General features: G+C 41.3%; 1 protein-coding gene across 1 annotated transcript in view; it reads left to right on the forward strand.

Moving 5' to 3' along the window:
• Positions 1-19586, forward strand: part of PAPPA (pappalysin 1) — a 240957-nt gene that overhangs the window by 93473 nt on the left and 127898 nt on the right. The window contains exon 8 of the mRNA XM_042964314.1: positions 15420-15548. Within this exon, the coding sequence (XP_042820248.1) occupies positions 15420-15548 (129 nt within the window). The remainder of the gene's footprint in view (positions 1-15419; positions 15549-19586) is intronic.

Below are 19586 nucleotides of genomic sequence, written 5' to 3' on the forward strand. Positions count from 1 at the left end.
ATGACTTGGGGCGATTCATTCCCCTTCTCTGGACTCTCATATCCGTCCCACGATTAGAAACTTGGAATAAGTGGTATCTGAAGGCATGCAGCTCTGTTTCTACATTTTTGTGTTTCCTTCCTGAGCTCCACTCCTTGTCTACAGCTCTGTCTCCAGATTTTTAAGCAGAGAGCATTCTCAAGTGCTCACGCCCCCTCCCATCTAGGAATTAGCCCCAAAAGCTCTCAGACCTGGAAGGAGCATTGAAGCACTGACACTTGACCACTGAGAGAATTAAGGCCAGAGAGAGGAGGTCACTTGTTCAGAGTCACACAGCCCTGTGATGGCAGTACAGGGAATCAAGCCAAGGGCTCCTGACTCCCAGTCCAGGTGGTCCTTCCCGCACATAACAGAGTGCTGGAGTTTGGCCAAACCGTGGGGCTCAAATTTGAGCCAGGCTCTCTGTGATCACGGAGAAGTCTCCGATGATGCTCGGAGTGAAGTCATAGAGAGCCGACATCGGTAACGTCATGGCAGCTGGCGCTGGTGAGGGGGGTGGTATAGGAAATGAGAGAACACATTTGGCCAAGCGCAGGGTCCACGTGACCCTCCAGGCGCCCTCATTTCAAAACAAACTCAACCTTTTAGGTTCAAGTTCTCCCTCTTGTCAGAAACGTGACTTCCTGCTTCTAAGACGCAAGGCTTACAAAAGGGCTTAGAAGGCTTCATGGACATCAAATAGCTCTTACAAAATAGCGTTTTGATGAGTTAAGTGTAAATGAATCAGAAACATAAGGATTACATTTTCCCCAAGTGCACATGGGTTTCAAAATTTGAGGGGAAATGTAGTCTGCTGACTGCACGCCGGCTTTCACCGAACCCAAAGCATTCATGGGGTGGGCGGGCTGGGGGGAGAGAAGAAAGAGAAGCCCAGCCCCCAAAGGGTTTTAGATGTGGTGCCAGATTCGAAAATGCTGCTGGGCTTGCCCTCTGCCAGTAATAAAATTTCTGGCCACCCAGAGAGGCCACAGGGAGGAGAAAGGACATTGCTTTCCCTACTGGCCCCTGGTCCTCAACAACTGTGTTCAGTTAGTGCCCCTCAATCACCAGCTGTCACTGGTCCCTCCGCTCGACTCCCTGTCCCCTACTTGGCCTCGATTTTCACACTGTGCCGCATGCCTTGTTTACCTCCAACCGTAGCTGGTGTTTTGGCTCCCAGAGGCCTAGGCGACCGGTCAACTTGTCACAATCCCCAGCTCTGTAATCAAGAGACCTGTCCATCACCAGCAGGGTGTTTGGGGAAGCCGTCACACATCGCCTTTGGTTGCATTCAGGAAAAACAAGAGTCCCTTGTAGATCTTTCCTCTCCCCTTTCTTTAATGCTATCCAGGTGTGGTGTTTTCCCCAAACTGGCAAATGTCTTCCCTTCCGATCTGTGCCTGACACAGACAGCCAGCTAAATCTCAGCACTGCCGTTACCTTATCCCAGAATTTGAAGCTCTGAATCTTTTATAATTTCCACATTGTCCCTCCATTCTTTCCCTTGTATTTTATGTCATTGCACCAAGAAAAGTAGAAAATCATTTCAATTGGTGGTAAAAGATGATTAAAACAAAATAACAAAGGCCTTGGCTGAAAACTGTTAGTTTTATTAAATTTGCTACTGTGTTTTAAATTGGTACCAGGGCAGATCTTTAGACAATTCTATCAAAGGCTGCTGGAATTAATCTGTTGCATATATACATTTGCTCCTTCCTGAGCTGTGGACAGAGTGGGGGCAGCGTAGCAAGCATGAAAAGAATAAGCTTTGTGTTACCTGTGTGAGGGGGACAGACCGGAACCCCACTGGGAGGGATCGGGAAGCCCAGTGGACTGCAGACCCCTGCCATCACATTCTCATTAGTTTCATCCAGACTATGGTTTGGAGCTCATACTGGTCACCAGGAGGAATAAGTGATGGATATTGTCTTGGTAACAAGGCAAAAGTCAGAAGTCTCCCTAAGCCTTTTGCATCCTTCCAGCCACTATTTGGTTCCCCTCTGTATTGGTGGCTCTTCGAACTCTACCTTAGATTATACCCATCCTGTACTTGATTTATCCTTCCTTTGGGCCTTTGAACTCTTTGAAACCAATGATGGTATCTTCATCTTTGGGATGAGTCCTACCAAAAACTCCATACATGCTTTGTTTTCTTTTTTTCTCCTGCCCTCCCTTCCTTCCTTCCCCTCTCTCTCTTTCCTTTTTTCCTTCCTTCTTCCTTCCTTCCTCCCTCCTTCCCTTCCTCCCTCCCCCCTCTGTCTCTTCCTTTATTCCTTCCTTCCTTCCTTCCTTCCTCACTCCTTCCCTCCCTCCCTCCCTCTTCCTTCTTTCCGTCCTTTCCTTCCTTTCCTTCCTTCCTCTCTCTCCTTCCTCCCTCCCTCCCTGTCTCTGTCTCTCTCTCCTTTCTTGCTTCCTTCCTCCCTCACTCCTTCCTTCCTTCCTTCTCTCCTTCCTTCCTTCCTTCCTTCCTTCCTTCCTTCCTTCCTTCCTTCCATAGCAGAAGAAAAGTGAGGTCCAGAGAGGAAAACTGATTCATCCAAAATCACAACCAAAGTTAATGGAAGAACTATGGTCATTTTTCCTGACATGTAGGATGGGGGCATCCACAGCGATGCCAGACTCTGCCTTTCGAGCTGTTTTTTCCCCAAGGACATGTGGTGTTCTCCATCCCAAATCCTTAATGACCACCCTCTCCTGGTATAAAATAAGACCAAAGTGGCACTCAGCCTAGAACAAAAGTAAAGTGTTCTCTTAAGAATTCAGGGTGATACCCAGACAACATTGGAATTAAAGAATATGTTGTTATGTGGCACAAAACTGAGTGTATATAACCTTAATGTGTGCATGTTAAGAAAGAAACTCTTTAGAGAGGACTACACACAGCTCCAGAGGTATTTAGTGAGGAAAAATATTTTGTTGTAAGTTTCATTTCTCTTTAAACAAAATAGGACATGGCACCTAGCGTGGGGCCAAAACTTGATAGGTACTCATCCGCTCCTGCATCATTCTTTCCATGGGGGATATTTGGTCTCCCTACCAACCACATAACCCTTTACACCTTTCCCCTTAAATCAGTTATCTACACTGCTATCAAAATGGTCTTCCATGAAACAAATATGATTTTTTTATTATATGTAATTTACTGTCAAATTGGTTTCCATACAACACCCAGTGCTCATCCCAACAGGTGCCCTCCTCAATGCCCATCACCCACTTTCCCCTCCCTCCCACCCCCCATCAACCCTCAGTTTGTTCTCAGTATTTAAGAATCTCTTATGGTTTGCCCCCTTCCCTCTCTGTAACTTTCCTCCCCCCTTCCCCTCCCCTCTGGTCTTCTGTTAAGTTTCTCAGGATCCATATATGAGTGAAAACATGTGGTGTCTGTCTTTCTGTGCCTGACTTATTTCACTTAGCATAACACTCTCCAGTTCCATCCATGTTGCTACAAAAGGCCATATTTCATTTTTTCTCATTGCCAAGTAGTATTCCATTGTATGTATAAACCCCATCTTCTTTATCCATTCGTCAGTTGATGGACATTTAGGCTCTTTCCACAATTTGGCTATGTTGAAAGTGCTGCTATAAACATTTGGGTACAAGTGCCCCTATGCATCAGTACTCCTGTATCCCTTGGGTAAATTCCTAGCAGTGCTATTGGTGGGTCATAGGGTAGATACTATTTTTAATTTTGGGGGGAACCTCCACACTGTTTTCCAGAGCAGCTGCACCAGTTTGCATTCCCACCAACAGTGCAAGAGGGTTCCTGGAAACAAATATGATTATATCATTTGCCTAGAAGGCCATTGTTCTCCTTTTCCTGACCTGGTTCCTCCTTCCCTTTCTCTAGTCAAGCCAGTAAACCTCCCTTGGGAAGTCTTCTCAGGCTCTCTCCTCTTCAGCCTGGGTCAGACGTCACTCTGTGCTCCCACAGCCCCTACACTTTTTAGGCTGTGTCAAAGCCGTCCATTGACTTTTTTCCCCCCAAAGCTTATGAGCATCCTAAAGGCAGGGCCCTAGTTTATTGACCTTTGAATCCCAGACCCACAAGAAGCTGGGAGTACTCAATGAATGCTCTTTGCACAAATAAATGGATGAATAAATGAAATGATATAAATACAGTAAGACCTTGGATTGCGAGTAACTTGTTCTGCAAGTGTTCTTCAAGACAAGCAAACATTTCTAGTCAATGTTAACTTGATAAATGAGCGATGTCTTGCAATGTGAGTAGTATGTGACGCCAAACATCACATGATCAGAACTGAGCCAATGGTTCCTGAAATTTGCTTTGATATAAAAGTGCTTTGGATTGCAAACATGTTTCCGGGACAAAATATGCTCACAAAAACCAAGGTTTTACTGTATATTTATCCAGAATTTGAAAAGGTGGTCAAAGCCATAAATGTAATTATCTAGTGTAGAGCTAACTAGCTCGATTTAGTTCTCCTATACCCCTTTTTTGTAAACAGCAAAGATGAATCAGTGAAGATAGATTTGGATCTTACATTCACGGAACATATTATGTGTGCGCATTTATATGTACAAAGATACGGGAAGGGATGCTGACCAGAATGTTCTTGGTAGCCTGCCTCAGGGTGGTGATGGAATTTGAGAAGATTTGCCTTGGTTTTTAATTCTTTCTTATAGAGCTCTAATTTGTTAAAAGAAACGTGAGTGTTCTTTATGGTTAGGAAAAAATAAAGCAATTATGATAATATGCTGTCACTTCTCAATTAAGAAAAAAAGGTCAGCTCTTACCCTAAAGATATGTTAGAACTGAAGCTAGTATCCTCTACAAGTCTACAGAGGAAATAAAATGGAATCCAGTCTGCGTTGCAGCTTCCTAGAAGGCTTTAGGACTATGAAGAGGAGTTTCTCTTATCTTCAGATAGTTTCAGTCTTCTGTACTTGGATTGGGTATTGATGTCTTGCTTACTACCATGAGCTTATCTCAGGAGTCCACTCAATGTCATGGAAAGGTCAGAAGTTCTAGAGTCAAACAGCATGGTTTAAATTCTGCTTTACAGTTGTTATCTCCCTGACCTGGGCAGGTCACTACGTTACCCTGGACCTCAACTGAACGATGCAAATAAATGCCTTCTACCTTTCAAGTTTATATTAGGAATAGGATGAAGAAATTTGGTGAAGGAGCTAATCTAAAGGTGTTTCTAATACAAAGCATCCATCTGGACATTCTAGATGAAAATGTAACCGATACAAGTATCATCCTTTAGTATGCGTGACTGAAAAGCAGGAAAGCAGGAAAATGTGTGGCCAAGGCAAGAGATAAGATGAAATTGAGAATTAGACAGGTGAGCCCCAACGATGATGTTTTACCACCATAATTGGGATAAGGGACAATCATCAGTTTTGGCAACTGAGTGGGTTGAGTATTCTTGCTTATCATAGCAGAAGAGATTGGGCCCTGCAGCTCTTCAAGGTGAGGAATTGTACCTAAGACCTTCAGGACACAGTGGTGACCCCTGAAAGTCTACATGCATGGTGAAAAGGTGTACTAGGCAAAACTATGTATGCATATGGCCTAAACCTCACAAAGATTGAGGTTTGAATTTATACTGCACACCGTAGTCTGGAAATGCCTGACCTGGGAAACTACTGAGGAAAGAAAAAAAAGAGGGCGAGGAAGAGAGAGAAGGGAAAAGGTTCTGGGTTAGTGATGTTCCAGGGGTACCTAGAAGTGAACTTGAAATCATTCTAGGAGGATATAGATTTGACACAGGAGACATGTGATTCCCACTGATTAAAACCTAATGAATGTGAGTTTCTGTGTCAAAATTTAAAACATAAAAAAAGTAAACAAGACACCCAGAGAAGGGGCAACAGTCCACACCAAGGTTTTTGTTGAAGTTTGATCTTGGTGACAAGCATGCATGTTAATTAGTATATTAGAGTAAACGAGAAAAAAAAAATATAATTGGAAAATACAGTCTGCAAAGATTAGACGGACCGAGAAGGGGAGAGAGCAGAAATAAAGAAATCCAACAAATCCAAATGAAAGCAAGAAAGAGGGGAAACAAATATGCAAAAAAAAAGGAATGATCATTAAAAACCACAAACAAGATGTGAAAATAAATCTGATACAATAGTCCTTCTACTAATCAGATTAAAGTCACCTCTGAAGGTTCTCAGGTTGGACTTAACTAAAGATAAGTTCACTGAAAGGTGAAAGGTAAAGGAATGGAAAATATTTGCCAGGCAAATACTAAGCAAAACTAATTAATATTCATCAGATAAAGGAAACATCGAGGCAAAAAATCTTACTAAGATATAGAGGTCACCATATAAATGATGAAAGGAAATTATGTAACGATTTTGAGCTGAAATATACCAAATAACATGACCTGAAAATGTATAAATAAAAAATGACTTACGTAAAAGAGAGATGAATTTGTGATATTATGATATTTTAACACACCTTTCTTAATAATTAATAGATCAAGCAAGCTAAAATAATGATCTAGAAGATTTTGAACAACACAAAAAAATGTTTCATCTGATAAAAGTGTGTAGAACCTTGCTACTGAATTAAATTATATACATATTTTTTTTTTTTCTGGGACATGTAGAACATACTTTTTCAATTTACCATGTCATAGGCCAGAAAACAACAAATCAAAAGAACCAGTGTCACATAAAACATTATCTCCATGATACAATACATACATATATACATACATTAATAAATACATAAATAAATAGATAATTAAATGACAAAGGTAAAACTTTTTGGTAATTTAAATATATGACCAAGAAGCCAAAGACTTGTGTAAGATATTAGCATACAGAATTCAGCAATATATTAAAACCTCTGCCTTCACACAAACATGCATGTTGTACATAGGCGGGATTATCCCAGAATAAGAAGAGACTCTAATGTTAGATGGTCTCTGAATTCCAGTAATTCACAATAGTAGCATATGAGATGATTTTTCTAAAACAAGGTTGTCTTACTAGATGCAGAATTTAAGTCTCTTGTTAAAATCAGGCCCCTTTATGATCAAAACAAGACAAAGCAAATGAAACAGTGTTATCTGGGAATAGAAAGGTACATCCTTGGGGCGCCTGGGTGGCTCAGTCAGTTAAGCGGCCGACTTCGGTTCAGGTCATGATCTCGCGGTCCGTGAGTTCCGGCCCCGCGTCGGGCTCTGTGCTGACAGCTCAGAGCCTGGAGCCTGTTTCGGATTCTGTGTCTCCCTCTCTCTGACCCTCCCCCGTTCATGCTTTGTCTCTCTCCGTCTCAAAAATGAAAAAAAAACGTTAAAAAAAAAATTTAAAAAAAAAAGGTACATCCTTAATCTCCTAAAGGATATATACTGAAATACAGTAGGCATAACTAACAAAACAGTCTGTGAGGACATCTAAATATAATATCAATTTGTAAAACTGAGTTATTTCATTAGTCTCCAAATATGAGAATACAAATACAGATATGCAGGTACATGCGTGTATATGTGTGTGAGTAGATGGATCGATAGGTAGATAGATACATAGATTAAAGCTACCATTTACTATAGTGCTGACATCTAGAAATGCTTAAAGTTAGGTATATATTCCTAATAAAATGTCATCACAATTTTTATGAAGAAAGCTTTAAAACTTTACTGAAACCATAAAAGGAGAGCTATATAAATAAAAAGATGAAGTGTGTGTATAAATGGGAGGATACAATACCATAAAGATGTCTTTCCTCCTCAAATACGTCTATAAATTCAATGAAATTGGAATCAAAATCCCAACAGGCATTTTAAAAAATGAAACTTTGAATTCACGTGGAAGATCTCAGGGGTCTTTTGAAGGGGAAAACCAAAGTATAGGATGGACTTGTAGCATAAATCAAGACTTTTATAAAACTCTGGATATTAAGACAAAGTGCTATTGATAAGGAGATTGAAAAAAATAGGTCAATGAAACAAGATTACCCAGAAACAAACTTATCTAAGTATGGAATGATATATGGCAGGTGTGGTATTGCAGTTCAGTAGCAAAAGGATTATTACATATATAATGCTGGGCCAATGGCTCATCCGTATTTGAGGGGAAAATAATCATTACCACACACCACTTGAAAAACTATATTGTTCGTGATTAAAGCCATACATGTGAAAATAAAAACCTTAAAACTATTCAAAAGAAATAGAGGTGACTATGCTATGACCTTGGCAGAAAGAAACATTTATGCACCAAGATATAAAAAGGACAAATCGTGAAGGAGATGATTTAAAAATTCTACTCAACAAAGCAGCGTAAACAGAATAAAAGGAAGAGGAGTCACAGACCTAGAAATAGTATTTGCAGTACCTTTAATTGTAAAGGATTAGTACGCAGTGTACGTAAATATACTTACATGACAATAGAGAAAAAGAAAAAAAAAGAACGCAATTAAAACAGGCAAAAGTGATGAACAAGCAAGTAACATGGATGGAAACCTATGTGGTCAACAAACACATGAAATGATACTCAGCCTTGTTAGTAATCAGGGAAAGGCAAAATGCAGCAGTAATTAAATGATATTTTAATATCCATCAGATTGGCAAAAAATGTTTGGCAGAATCAAGTGCTGACACAGACCTGGAGCATTTGGAAGTCTGTTGTAGGCAACAGACTTAATTGGTATAACCATTTGGGAGAATAATTTGGCAGTATCTACAAAGTTGAAGATGAAATCGATTACCTTCATCCTAGAGATCCTACTTTAGATACATTTCTTTCAGAAAACTTTTGTTCTGTGTGCAAAGGAAAATGGACACAATGTTTAAAGTAACATTATTGGAAATAGCAAACAAAAAGGATTAATGGTGGCAATAATAATAGAAACCACCTAGATGTCCATCAAGAAAAGAATGGCCAAATGAAGTGCGGTATATTCATACAATATAATATTTACATCGATGAAAATAATGAGCTAGAGCTGCGTGTATCCATGTGTTTGATTTTATGTATCAGTGTGTACGATTTCAAAAAATAATGCTAGGCACAAAAAATGTCAGCTTCATATTGATAAATGGGGTATTAAAACACTTATGAAATTTAAAATATGCAAAACAATGCATGTGTGTGAAAACATTCATGATAGAGAAATGGGATACAGGTGGAGCACACAGGTGGGTTGAAAGCAAATACACAAAATAGTATATTTTATTTCTTTTTACAACAAAAATAAGAGATGAAGGGAATATGGCAAAGTGTTATAATTTGACAAATCTGGGTAGTGAGCCTAAGGACTTTTATTTTATAGTGTTCTCTATGCTTTTCTATCTAACTGATATCTCTTCTCGTTAAGACAGTAATAATCGTATGTACAAAGTTCCTTGGTACATCATCTCAGGCTCAGAAAGTGTTTTCCTTCTCTGCCCATTCTTGGCTGGTAGTCGGTATGCAAAGTGCTTGGGTATTACCCTCTGATCCTTGGCCCAGGGCAGAACTGGAATACTTGGGCTTTTCCTCAGCCAGATGCATCCTAGGTGGTGCCCCCCCACCATGTCATCCAGCTCAGACAATCTGGTGGTAGATCTTGAACTATACCCATTCTCAGTGCACAGTTCTAACTGCTGAGGTGGCTTCTAGCTGGTGGAAAAGCTCATGACAGAAAAATACAAAACTACATTTCTCATTAAATTAGGAATATGCATTGCAAAGTTGATCGTCTTTCTCCCGAGATTTCCATTTCATAGATGAAGAGACAGAGACAGGTCAGAGACAGGAAATGGCTTGTGGTAGTGGTAGTGTTTAAGGGAATGTTTGTAGTTCTCCTACAACTTTCAAAGTGGTCTTTGTATGTGGACTCTACTTGGTTCAGAACTAGGTCTTTGAACTTTTCTGCGGTATTTTCTCTGTTCATAACAGCTTCCACTTCCAGAAAGTGCTGTCTTGGGATGGAGTTAGATAGACCTGGCTCAAGTCTCTGCCCCAAAAGCAATGTCACTGTGGGCAGTAGGTCAACCTTCCTAAATACGACTTTCAACAACTGAAAAGGGAGATAATAATAATTATTCAAGAAAATGGGTCGTTTGGATTAAATGAGATGATTCATAGAAAATACTAAGCATAGTGAGAAGTATATGATAAACAGGCAACAAACGGAAATGACAGTCGCTGTTATTATTGCAGAGGAAGGAGTTTCAAAGAAGCATGACACAGTTTGGAGAGACAGACTGTGATCAGTGAATGCTATAAGATGGAAACAATAGGGGTCGATAAAGAGTAATCAAGAGGCTTTAGAGCTTTTCCTGGGAGCAGCAAAATGGGATATGTGCATAGTGCAGTGAGGCTCTCGGTCCCTCTTTTCTGCTGATGCACTTTTCTATTTCTCATTTCATTTTCGCGTGGGTATGGGGCAAGAGTCCTATATCCTGATTAGAAGGTAGAAAAACAGGCCTGAAGAAGTGAAGTGACGTGCCTGTAGATTTCAGATGGGTTTTCATGGACCAGTCACGTGTGATATAAACTACACATCAACACTTTAAGAAGTACACATTTTTGCCAAAAGCTAGGTCAGATGGTGCTTAGCCTCCTTATGGATATTTATGTCCATATTAATATTTTCAAGATCATGATTTCATAATCTGGCAATAGTCTATAGACTATATGGCAATAGTCTATAGACTATATGGCAATAGTCTATAACTAAATTCTACTCTAAGATTGGGACCTCAAGGTACTTGACCGGCTCATTTGGTAGAACATGTGACTCTTGACCTTGAACTTACAGTTTTGAGCCCCATGTTGAATGTAGAGATCACTTAAAAATAAAATCTTTAAAGGGGCGCCTGGGTGGCTAAGCCAGTTGGGCGTCCGACTTCAGCTCAGGTCATGATCTCGCACTTGGTGAGTTCGAGCCCCGTGTTGGGCTCTGTACTGACAGCTCAGAGCCTGGAGCCTGCTTCAGATTCTGTGACTCCTCCTCTCTCTGCCCCTCCCATGCTCATTCTCTGCCCTGCTCTCTCAATAATAAATAAACATGAAAAAAATTTTTTTAAATTAAATCTTAAAAAAAATAAAAATGGAATAAAAATTAAAAGATTGGGCTCCCGATCTGATCCACATTACCATCAATATGACATTTCTGAGGAGGATACTGAAATATCATACCAATTAGAAATGCCACTGTTTTCTTTTATAATTGCCAGAAAGGCGAACCGAAGGCTGATATGTCATTTGAGAGGTTTGTGAAAGAACGATGGCTAAATGTTAATTTTTTTTTCAAAAGAAGTCATACAAAGGGTGCATGAAACAACACCTCAAAAGTAGCCAAGCAATCTCATCCCATTTCAAGACTGCAATTTACATTTATTAGCTGGACTGATGAAATTAATCTGAGTTGCAATTTGAAGAATTGACCATTAACTGCTAATGAGGTTTAGCTTTTAAAAAAAGTAAGTAAATGACACTGAGAATTCTGTGAAATAAATCAGAAGTGATGCAATTAATCACGTTTCAGAGGAAGTGGTAACATTTTAGTTCCAAGCAAAGAGTAAATAGGGAGTTTTGGCTTGGCGGTGTGATGCCCCTCATGCTCTAAATGAGATTTTGAACCGGAGAGTGGCTTTGGATCTCGGAATATTCTGATGGTGTTGGCAGTTCTGGAAAAGGGAGATACCACAGAATGGTTCAGCCATCAAGGTTGAGATGTTGGCCGCAGCAGGGATGCAGAAGGAATCACTCGGAAGCTTCTGGGCTGGGGAAGAGGGACAGAGGCTAGAGTCTGATGGATGTGGGAGGCCCAGGATAAGGAGTTTAAGTGACAGGGTAAGACCAGGTGCTATCAGGAGCAGCTAAAGGGAACAACTTGACATCAATGTCCCACTTTTAGACCAAGCGCGAAAGGGGTCCTAACCTCCAGCAAAGGCTTCAGAGGTCACTAGCTTGTCCTTCCATAAGAATTCTGGGGCGCCTGCGTGGCTCAGTCGGTTAAGCGTCCGACTTCAGCTCAGGTCACGATCTCGCGGTCCGTGAGTTCGAGCCCCGCGTTGGGCTCTGGGCTGACAGCTCAGAGCCTGGAGCCTGCTTCGGATTCTGTGTCTCCCTCTCTCTCTGCCCCTCCCCTGCTCACGCTCTGTCTCTCTCTGTCTCAAAAATAAATAATAAAAACGTTAAAAAAAAGAATTCTATTCTACCCAGGGGCGCCTGGGTGGCTCAGTTGGTTAAGCATCCAACTTCGGCTCATGTCATGATCTCATGGTCCGTGCAAGCCCCGCATCGGGCTCTGTGCTGACAGCTCAGAGGCTGGAGCCTGCTTCAGATTCTGTGTCTCCCCCTCTCTCTGCCCCTCCTATGCCCGTGCTCTGTCTCTCTCTGTCTCTCAATAATAAATAGACGTTAAAAAAAAATAAAGAATTCTTTTCTACCTAGATTCTTGAGAAAAGGGCCCTCAGTTAGCATTAATTTTGACTTCAACATGGAGGAAATGTAGTTTTATCACAAGGATTCTTCAGTGGGAAAAACATAATCTTTTAATAGCAGCAGCACTGCTCTCCTTTCCCTGCCTTTTCACCAAAGTAGTGACTTGGGCTTCTCTTTTTCTATCTGGAAACTTGGGATAACAACCCCTCCTTCCAAGAGCTGCTGTCAGGCTTCTGGGAGGTAATGATACATGGGCTGTGCACACACAGTTGGAAGAAGGAGGCTTATCAAGGTCTCCCTACCAATCAGATGTGTTCTGTGTGATGCTAGTGGGTAAGAAGGAGGTGTGAGCGGAAGTTATCGGGAGACAGATTTTGCCCCGGGGTAAGACAAACCTTCTGGAATCCAGAATTTTCAGAAGTTGGAATAGCCACGTGGAGGGAGAGCAAGCTGCAGGCACTGAGGGTGTTGTAGCTACATGATGTGGCAGAAAAGAGACTTTCCACTAAGCTGTGGCACGTGCAATTTGTGGGTTTACCTAACCAAGGTTACATGTAGCTGTCACTCCATCCCTTCTACTGAAGAGAGCATAGCATAACTCCAGTGAATGAGAATATTGATACTTAAGCATTAATAGTGATGGGTTAAAATTTGTTAACCATCAGAGGCTGGGCACATATGTGCTTTATATATGTTTTCACATTCAACCTGTAAGAAAATGCCATGAGGTCAGGTTTATGACTCATTTAGAACAGGCTCAGGGCAGTGAAGCAACCTGCCTGTGACTTCTGAGCTCGTAAGAGACGAAGCCAGGATAGAGACACGTGTTTGCTTGCCTCAGACTTGTGTTTATTGAGAAGGAGGAGGAGGAATAGGGGAGCAAGGAGGGCAACGTAGGGGGGAGGCGGAAAACATTCATAAATATTAGCAGAGTACCTTAAATATTACCAGCCATAAGTCATTTGTGACACACACTACAAGGAAAAACACAACGTAGAGATGTACTTCTCACACCCTCCTGCTTTCCACAGAAGAGTTCCATCTAGTTCAGACAGTGACCATATGCCCCCGGTGGCCTGAGATGTAGCCTGAAGAAAATTTCTTTTTTTATTTCATAACACGGCCACATTTGTTTAATAGAAAACATGCCTCCATATTTTAGAGGAAGGTGAATATACAGTAGAATGCATGGCTTCCTTATCTTGTGTCTCCATGTATCACCTGGGAAGACCCCGCTCTCCCCTTCCCCCAAGGAAAGCCACTCTCCCCGACATCACGATACTCAGTTTTAGAAGTACCACCAGAAAAAGTGTACATTTGTTGATCTAGAGGTGGCTGAAATACCTAAAAAGCTTTTTTTAAAAAGAAAAAAAGAAAGCCTGTTTCACCAAATCAGCATTCCAGAAGTTTACAAGGCAACAGTTAATTCATATATTCGTACATGTAATAGCTCAAGATTTGTATGCATTTTACCACCTAGCTTTCATTAACAGGACGCTAATGGAATCCCCAGGGACTTCTAGTCTACCCTCAATAGTGCTTTTTGCTGTAGCACTGCCAAAACAAAGTCTCTTTTGGGTAACAAGTCCAACATTCTCAGGAAGGCTATATTCCTCACCAGAGTCCTCCAGTGCTCATAAACTCATGCTCATCGTTGTGTTGAGATTTGGGAGACACTGTCTGTCCATTGCCTCTGCACCTGTTATCTTATTGGCCTTATCCAAACAGCCCCAGCCCTAACAGCAGCTGAAACAACAGATGGGCAGGAGAACTTGAGATTTTTTGACATCATCCTTTTGTTTATGAAATCCCACCCCCCAACTCTGGAATCTGATAGGAATTCTCTTCATTATCATTTTGTGGGATTTTTTTTCCCCATGACATTTTTTATTCTTAAAAAGTAAATAATTAATCCGAGGGTGGGGGGAGATAAAAAGAGGAATAACATTGCCCTTTGAAAATGGTCAACAAGGAAATGGGGGTGGTGATTTTGTCACGTGGAATTGACATAAATGTATCTTTGCCTTGGAGGATAATTGCCAGTAGCCAGGTTTGGTGGCAGGATGAATTCAAGCAGGGAGCTGAGACGGGCTAATGAAGGGGAGGGTGGAAATCTGGTAATAAGGTTGAGTGTGAGGAAGTCGGCACTGCCCTGGGAGGTCTGAAGAGCCGAAGGGAGATGCAGGCTAGGCAAACTGAGAATCTGGCAGGCACCAGTGCCTGGAATTGCAATTTCAGGACAGAATCCCCATTGCAAGGGATGAGATTATTAAAACAGGCCTAACCTAGGGATTATGGAGGCAGAATGCAGGATATTATTTAGTAGCATATGACTGTAAGCAAGTTGATTAACCTCTCTATGCCTCAGATTTATCATCTGTAAAATAAACATGAAAATACTCGTACACACGTAGGGTTGTTTTGATCTCAAATGAGAAAATACACAGAACGTGTGTAGCCCCAAGCCTGACAGTCAGTTAGTGGATGCTGCTATGGTTGCTCCTTTAGTCTAGAGTGAGACACATGGAGAGGAGCAGGAGGTGGGGAGAAGGACGACCAGTGGATGTGCAGTATAAGGAAGGGGCTTACTGACACGTAATGGGGTTTTGTTGAGTGCCTAAAATGAGGGGGAAAGAGCAGACTGTGCCCACAGAATCTGGCATGATACTTTCCCCACTCTGTCTGCTTATCCCATTTAGTTTCTCTCCCAGACACCCTCATTTTGGGCCACATACCATCCGACTCTTATCCACCAGGGTTATTGTGAAGGTTAAATCAAAGATCAAAAAGTATCTAGGAATATTCACAGTCATGTGTCAGTTGATGCTAGTTATTATTGCTGTTCGTTCTGGTGTGGTCTGTCATGCGTAGGCGAGTGTCTTAACCATAGCAGATGATAAAAATTATTGGATGACTTAATGTATGTGTGCTTTCAAAAGTAAGCAGGACTGATAGAATATCCTCAAGGGGATCAATTTTGTCTGCCCCCAGAATTGTGTCTGTGTAGCTGATCATCTTCATTAACAGTCTTCTTTGTTTTCCAGGGATCTCATTCTTGGCAGTGTGTACAAATACTGGGTCATCACCATTTCGGGAAGTGAAGAGAGTGAGCCATCACCTGCTGCTGTATACATCCACGGGAGTGGGTATTGTGGCGACGGCATTATCCAGAAGTAAGTAGATCTCATTAATGAAAGGGGAGGGAGTGATGTTAACCAGGCGGCGAGATGGTCAGGGTGCTACGTAGAAGAGCTTATGAGATACTCTTCGATGTGTGAGCTGTGAGTTCCCAGCAATGCCCAGCAGTCTGTCTGTTTGTCTGCAAGTAGCTTCCTGGCCTCAAAAGAAAAGCAGTGATTCTTCTTGGAACACATCTATTTCTCGCGTATGTAATATAGAATATGATTCTGACAGGGCTACTGTCATGTACTTACTACAGTATGCTCTTACTTACGGTTGTTTTATGTTGACTCTAAGGGTTCTGTTTGTCTTTTCCATCCCAGCCCACATTCAGCTAACAGGACGCTCTGTGCATCCAGGTCAAAACACTTTTATATTCTTTGCTGGCTACTGTTTAAAGTTGTTAAAAACTGTGTATTTATTTGTTATTTCTGTTGTAGCATGTTATAGTAACAATTTACAAAATGGATCATAGGCTCATCAAAATAACAAAATATCCTAACTTGCTATAATGCTGAAACCACATGTAGTAAACAGCACTCCAGGGTGAATATTGAACATGAACATAAATAAGTGCAGGGGGCAAAGGAATCAGAAAGTGTAAAGACTCCACATGAGCAGCCAAAAAGGAAAAGTGTGAGTAGAAAATAGAAAGCTGCATGTCTTCACCATGGATTTTGTTGGGTCATCAGTCCATTTATCCCCTTGTCCACAGGGTGAGGTATTGCACAACTGTGAAATAGGGGCAAGAAACCATCAAGAGTCTTGCATTGTTTAAAATTTTTTTCGAAAAAAAATAAAATAAACCTCCTCTTAAGAGTTTTTTCCTCCAAAATTAGCACAAAAATGTTTTCTGGCACAACATCGAATAGTTTTTTCCCTAGAGGTGAAAAAGGGACCAGAAGTCATTCGCAGTTAAGTTTCTTATTGCTAACTTTGTGTTCCTTACTGCTAACGTGGTTGCAAGTTGTACTAATGCTAAGAGACTTTTAAAATTGTCGGCAGGTTTAATGATAAACGTCACACATGGAGAGGACAAACAAGCTATTGGCGAAATCCCATCATTAAATGGCGCTGTTGGGTGTCACATAATATCTGTGCAATGTGGAATTGCAGTGACTGTTTCTGTAGGGGGAGGGGCGCCGTAAAGAGAATTTGTTTCACAGTTGGATGAAACCGCTGATATGCAGACCATGAATCATAGGTGTGGTACATATATGAAAGAAAAGTGCTAGATGACTCCTTCTTTCAGTTCATCGTTGACTCTGGTGCTGGAGGGGAAGAGCAATTTAATTTGGTACCGATGATCGTGTGGCATGTAATGTAAATTGGAAACCTGCTTTGGGATGAAAGGACCGGCCAGGCTAGCAAGGATAACACAGTTGTGCAAGTACAGCATTTGCACATGAATACCCGTCCACACAGACATCAGTTACTGGCCAGCAGTTTGCTTTCTAGTCATGACTTCCATTGAAGGAAATATTGAATGTTGCATATATGATCAGATGACGGCCAGCATGTTACATCTTTTCAACGTGCTGTGCAGAAAGAATGTCCAAGTTTCAACCACCCCCACAGACTGAAGTATACGGGCTATGACAAGAAAGGTACTAATTCCAGTTTTGGGAATGAAAAAATGATGCTTTCTTTTAATATAGACACTGGCAAGGCCAGTAATGATTATTTGCACAATTTCAAGTGAATTGCCGAAATGACAATGATATCCATGTCTTAAATGTCCTGCAGCTATAATTACGAAGCATGAATTATCAAGGTTTTAATATTAAGGAGATAATATAAGGATTTTTAAGTGTTGAATTATGGTACAAATCACCTGATGGCCAAGAATTTGACTCACGAAGCATAGAAGATAAAGCTCTTCGCTGGTCAGAGAATGAAACTCCTGATGTGTTGTCCTGTGCACTTAAAATCCCACCCAAATGCAACAACTAAACGTGAAGATACAGTTTCCAGTGCTTAATGTAATGCAACTGGGGAAAGGGAAGCCTTTCACTGTTCTCTCCCACATTAAGACGTCAACTTCTGGCTCTTGACACAGCTGTTCTGATGGAGTACTGAGCGACTGAACAAGGCAGTCTCCAGGGAAAGTGCCCCATCATTGTGGGTCTAAGACTGAGCTGTGCATCCAGAATATCCAGGAAACACTTGCGGTCATTGCTGACAACCCATAATTGTGATTTGGGATTTTCTAATTTAGCACAAAGAATAAAAAAAGAAACTCACCAGATGTAGAAGCTGACCTATAACTCAGTCTGTTCATTTTGGAGCCAGATAGAGATGTATTGGTAAAATACTGCGAACAATATCATTCTTCTTGCTGATCTAAAACTATTATTATTATTATTATTACTATAATTATTAATATAAGTAGTATTTTTAATAAAGTTTTTTTAGTACTTTTACCTAGAATTGGTATCCTACACAGACATCAAATATTTTCTAAGTTACCTACAGGTACCAAATATTTGTTGACATGCTTTGGGGAAAACCAAATGCAGTTGATGGATGGTTCCCTAGACAAAAACAAACAAATAAAAACTTTGAGGAAAAGGAGGAATATCATCTTAGCTAATTGGATTTTTCATGGGATGATACATGTGAATTTACTATATATATTTAAGGGAATTTGCAAAGTTATTCAGATAGACTAAACACTTCACGAGGCCCCTAATGGATGAAAGCATTGGATGAATATAATGATAATACTCACAAATATTTTTTGAGCCTCCGCTATGCACGAGCATCGTGCTACCCTATTATCTCCATATGAAACCACATGAACAGCATCCATATAAAATAGGTTCTATTACCATACTTTACAAAAGAGATAACTCATGTACAAAGACTCTAGTGACTTTCTCAACCTGACATACCCGAGAAAGAGCAGAACCTAGATGTGAACCCAGAGCCCATGTTCTCATTGGGATTCACCATTGCCTCACCTTGTGACCAGCAACCCTACAAAACTAACAAGTAAAGGAGTAGCTACATGCTCTCTGTTGTACCCCAGGCACTGTGCCTGGCATTGCGGGGCTAGGATGACAAAGGCTGTCGCTTCCTTTGACATCTGAAAGCCCAATGTAGGGGGCTGTCAGGTAAATGGGCAGAGGTGGTCAGTTTGACAAGTGCTATCATAGATGGAGCCTGGTGGCTTTGGACACAGAGAAGACCGCCATCCACTCCAGCTTGGGAGGTCAAAGGAGGTTTCTCAGAAACTCTATCTAATGATAGATCTATCATGCCTAGAAGATATTTGTGGTAACACTAATGTTTTGCTTAAACCAAGAGAACATACTGTTTGGGTGGTGAGGGAAGGCGGGTTAGATGTGTTCTTTGTGGCTTTGGGAAACCAGCCCAGGTTCAAAAAAAAAAAAAAAAAAAAAACCTCTCCCTAGATAACCCATGAGATAGCTAAGAAACACAAGGGATTCACTGGCAGTGATTGGGAATATGGGCCCAGCTTGGAATACGGAATTCCCTTCTCCTTGACTCCTAGGTTTGCAGACAGGGGAGAACTTGAGTACCTCCTCAGTGATTAGTGCGATGGCCCAGCCGTCCTAAGGATTGATTGCAAGGCACCATCCTGCTACTCCAACACCTCCTAAAAGCAACAAACATTTCCCAGTGTTAATTGCCCGGGTGAAAGGAAAAGTCTGAGGCCTCTCCCATGCTGTGACAGGTCCCAGCTGGTCTCTGGGGAAGGAGGGACAGCTGCCACACACTCTGCAGAGACCTCCCAGGACTAAGAGGGAATGGGATCCGTGATTCCCCAAGCATCTACTGTATGTCACGCACCATGCCAACCATGTTAAGTTACATTCTGTCCTTGTGCTGGCTCTAAGGAGCAAGTCTAATGATCTCCATTTGAACCTGTGGGAAAACAGAGACCCAGCATCTGGAAGAGCACTGTCCAGTGGATTTTTCTGCAGTGATGGAAACATATTCTGTGCTGTCCAGTCCAGGAGCCACTAGCTACGTACTAGGTACAGCTCTCGAGGACTTGAAACGTG

Source organism: Panthera tigris, chromosome D4 (genome assembly GCF_018350195.1).
Source record: "Panthera tigris isolate Pti1 chromosome D4, P.tigris_Pti1_mat1.1, whole genome shotgun sequence".
NCBI lineage: Eukaryota > Metazoa > Chordata > Mammalia > Carnivora > Felidae > Panthera > Panthera tigris.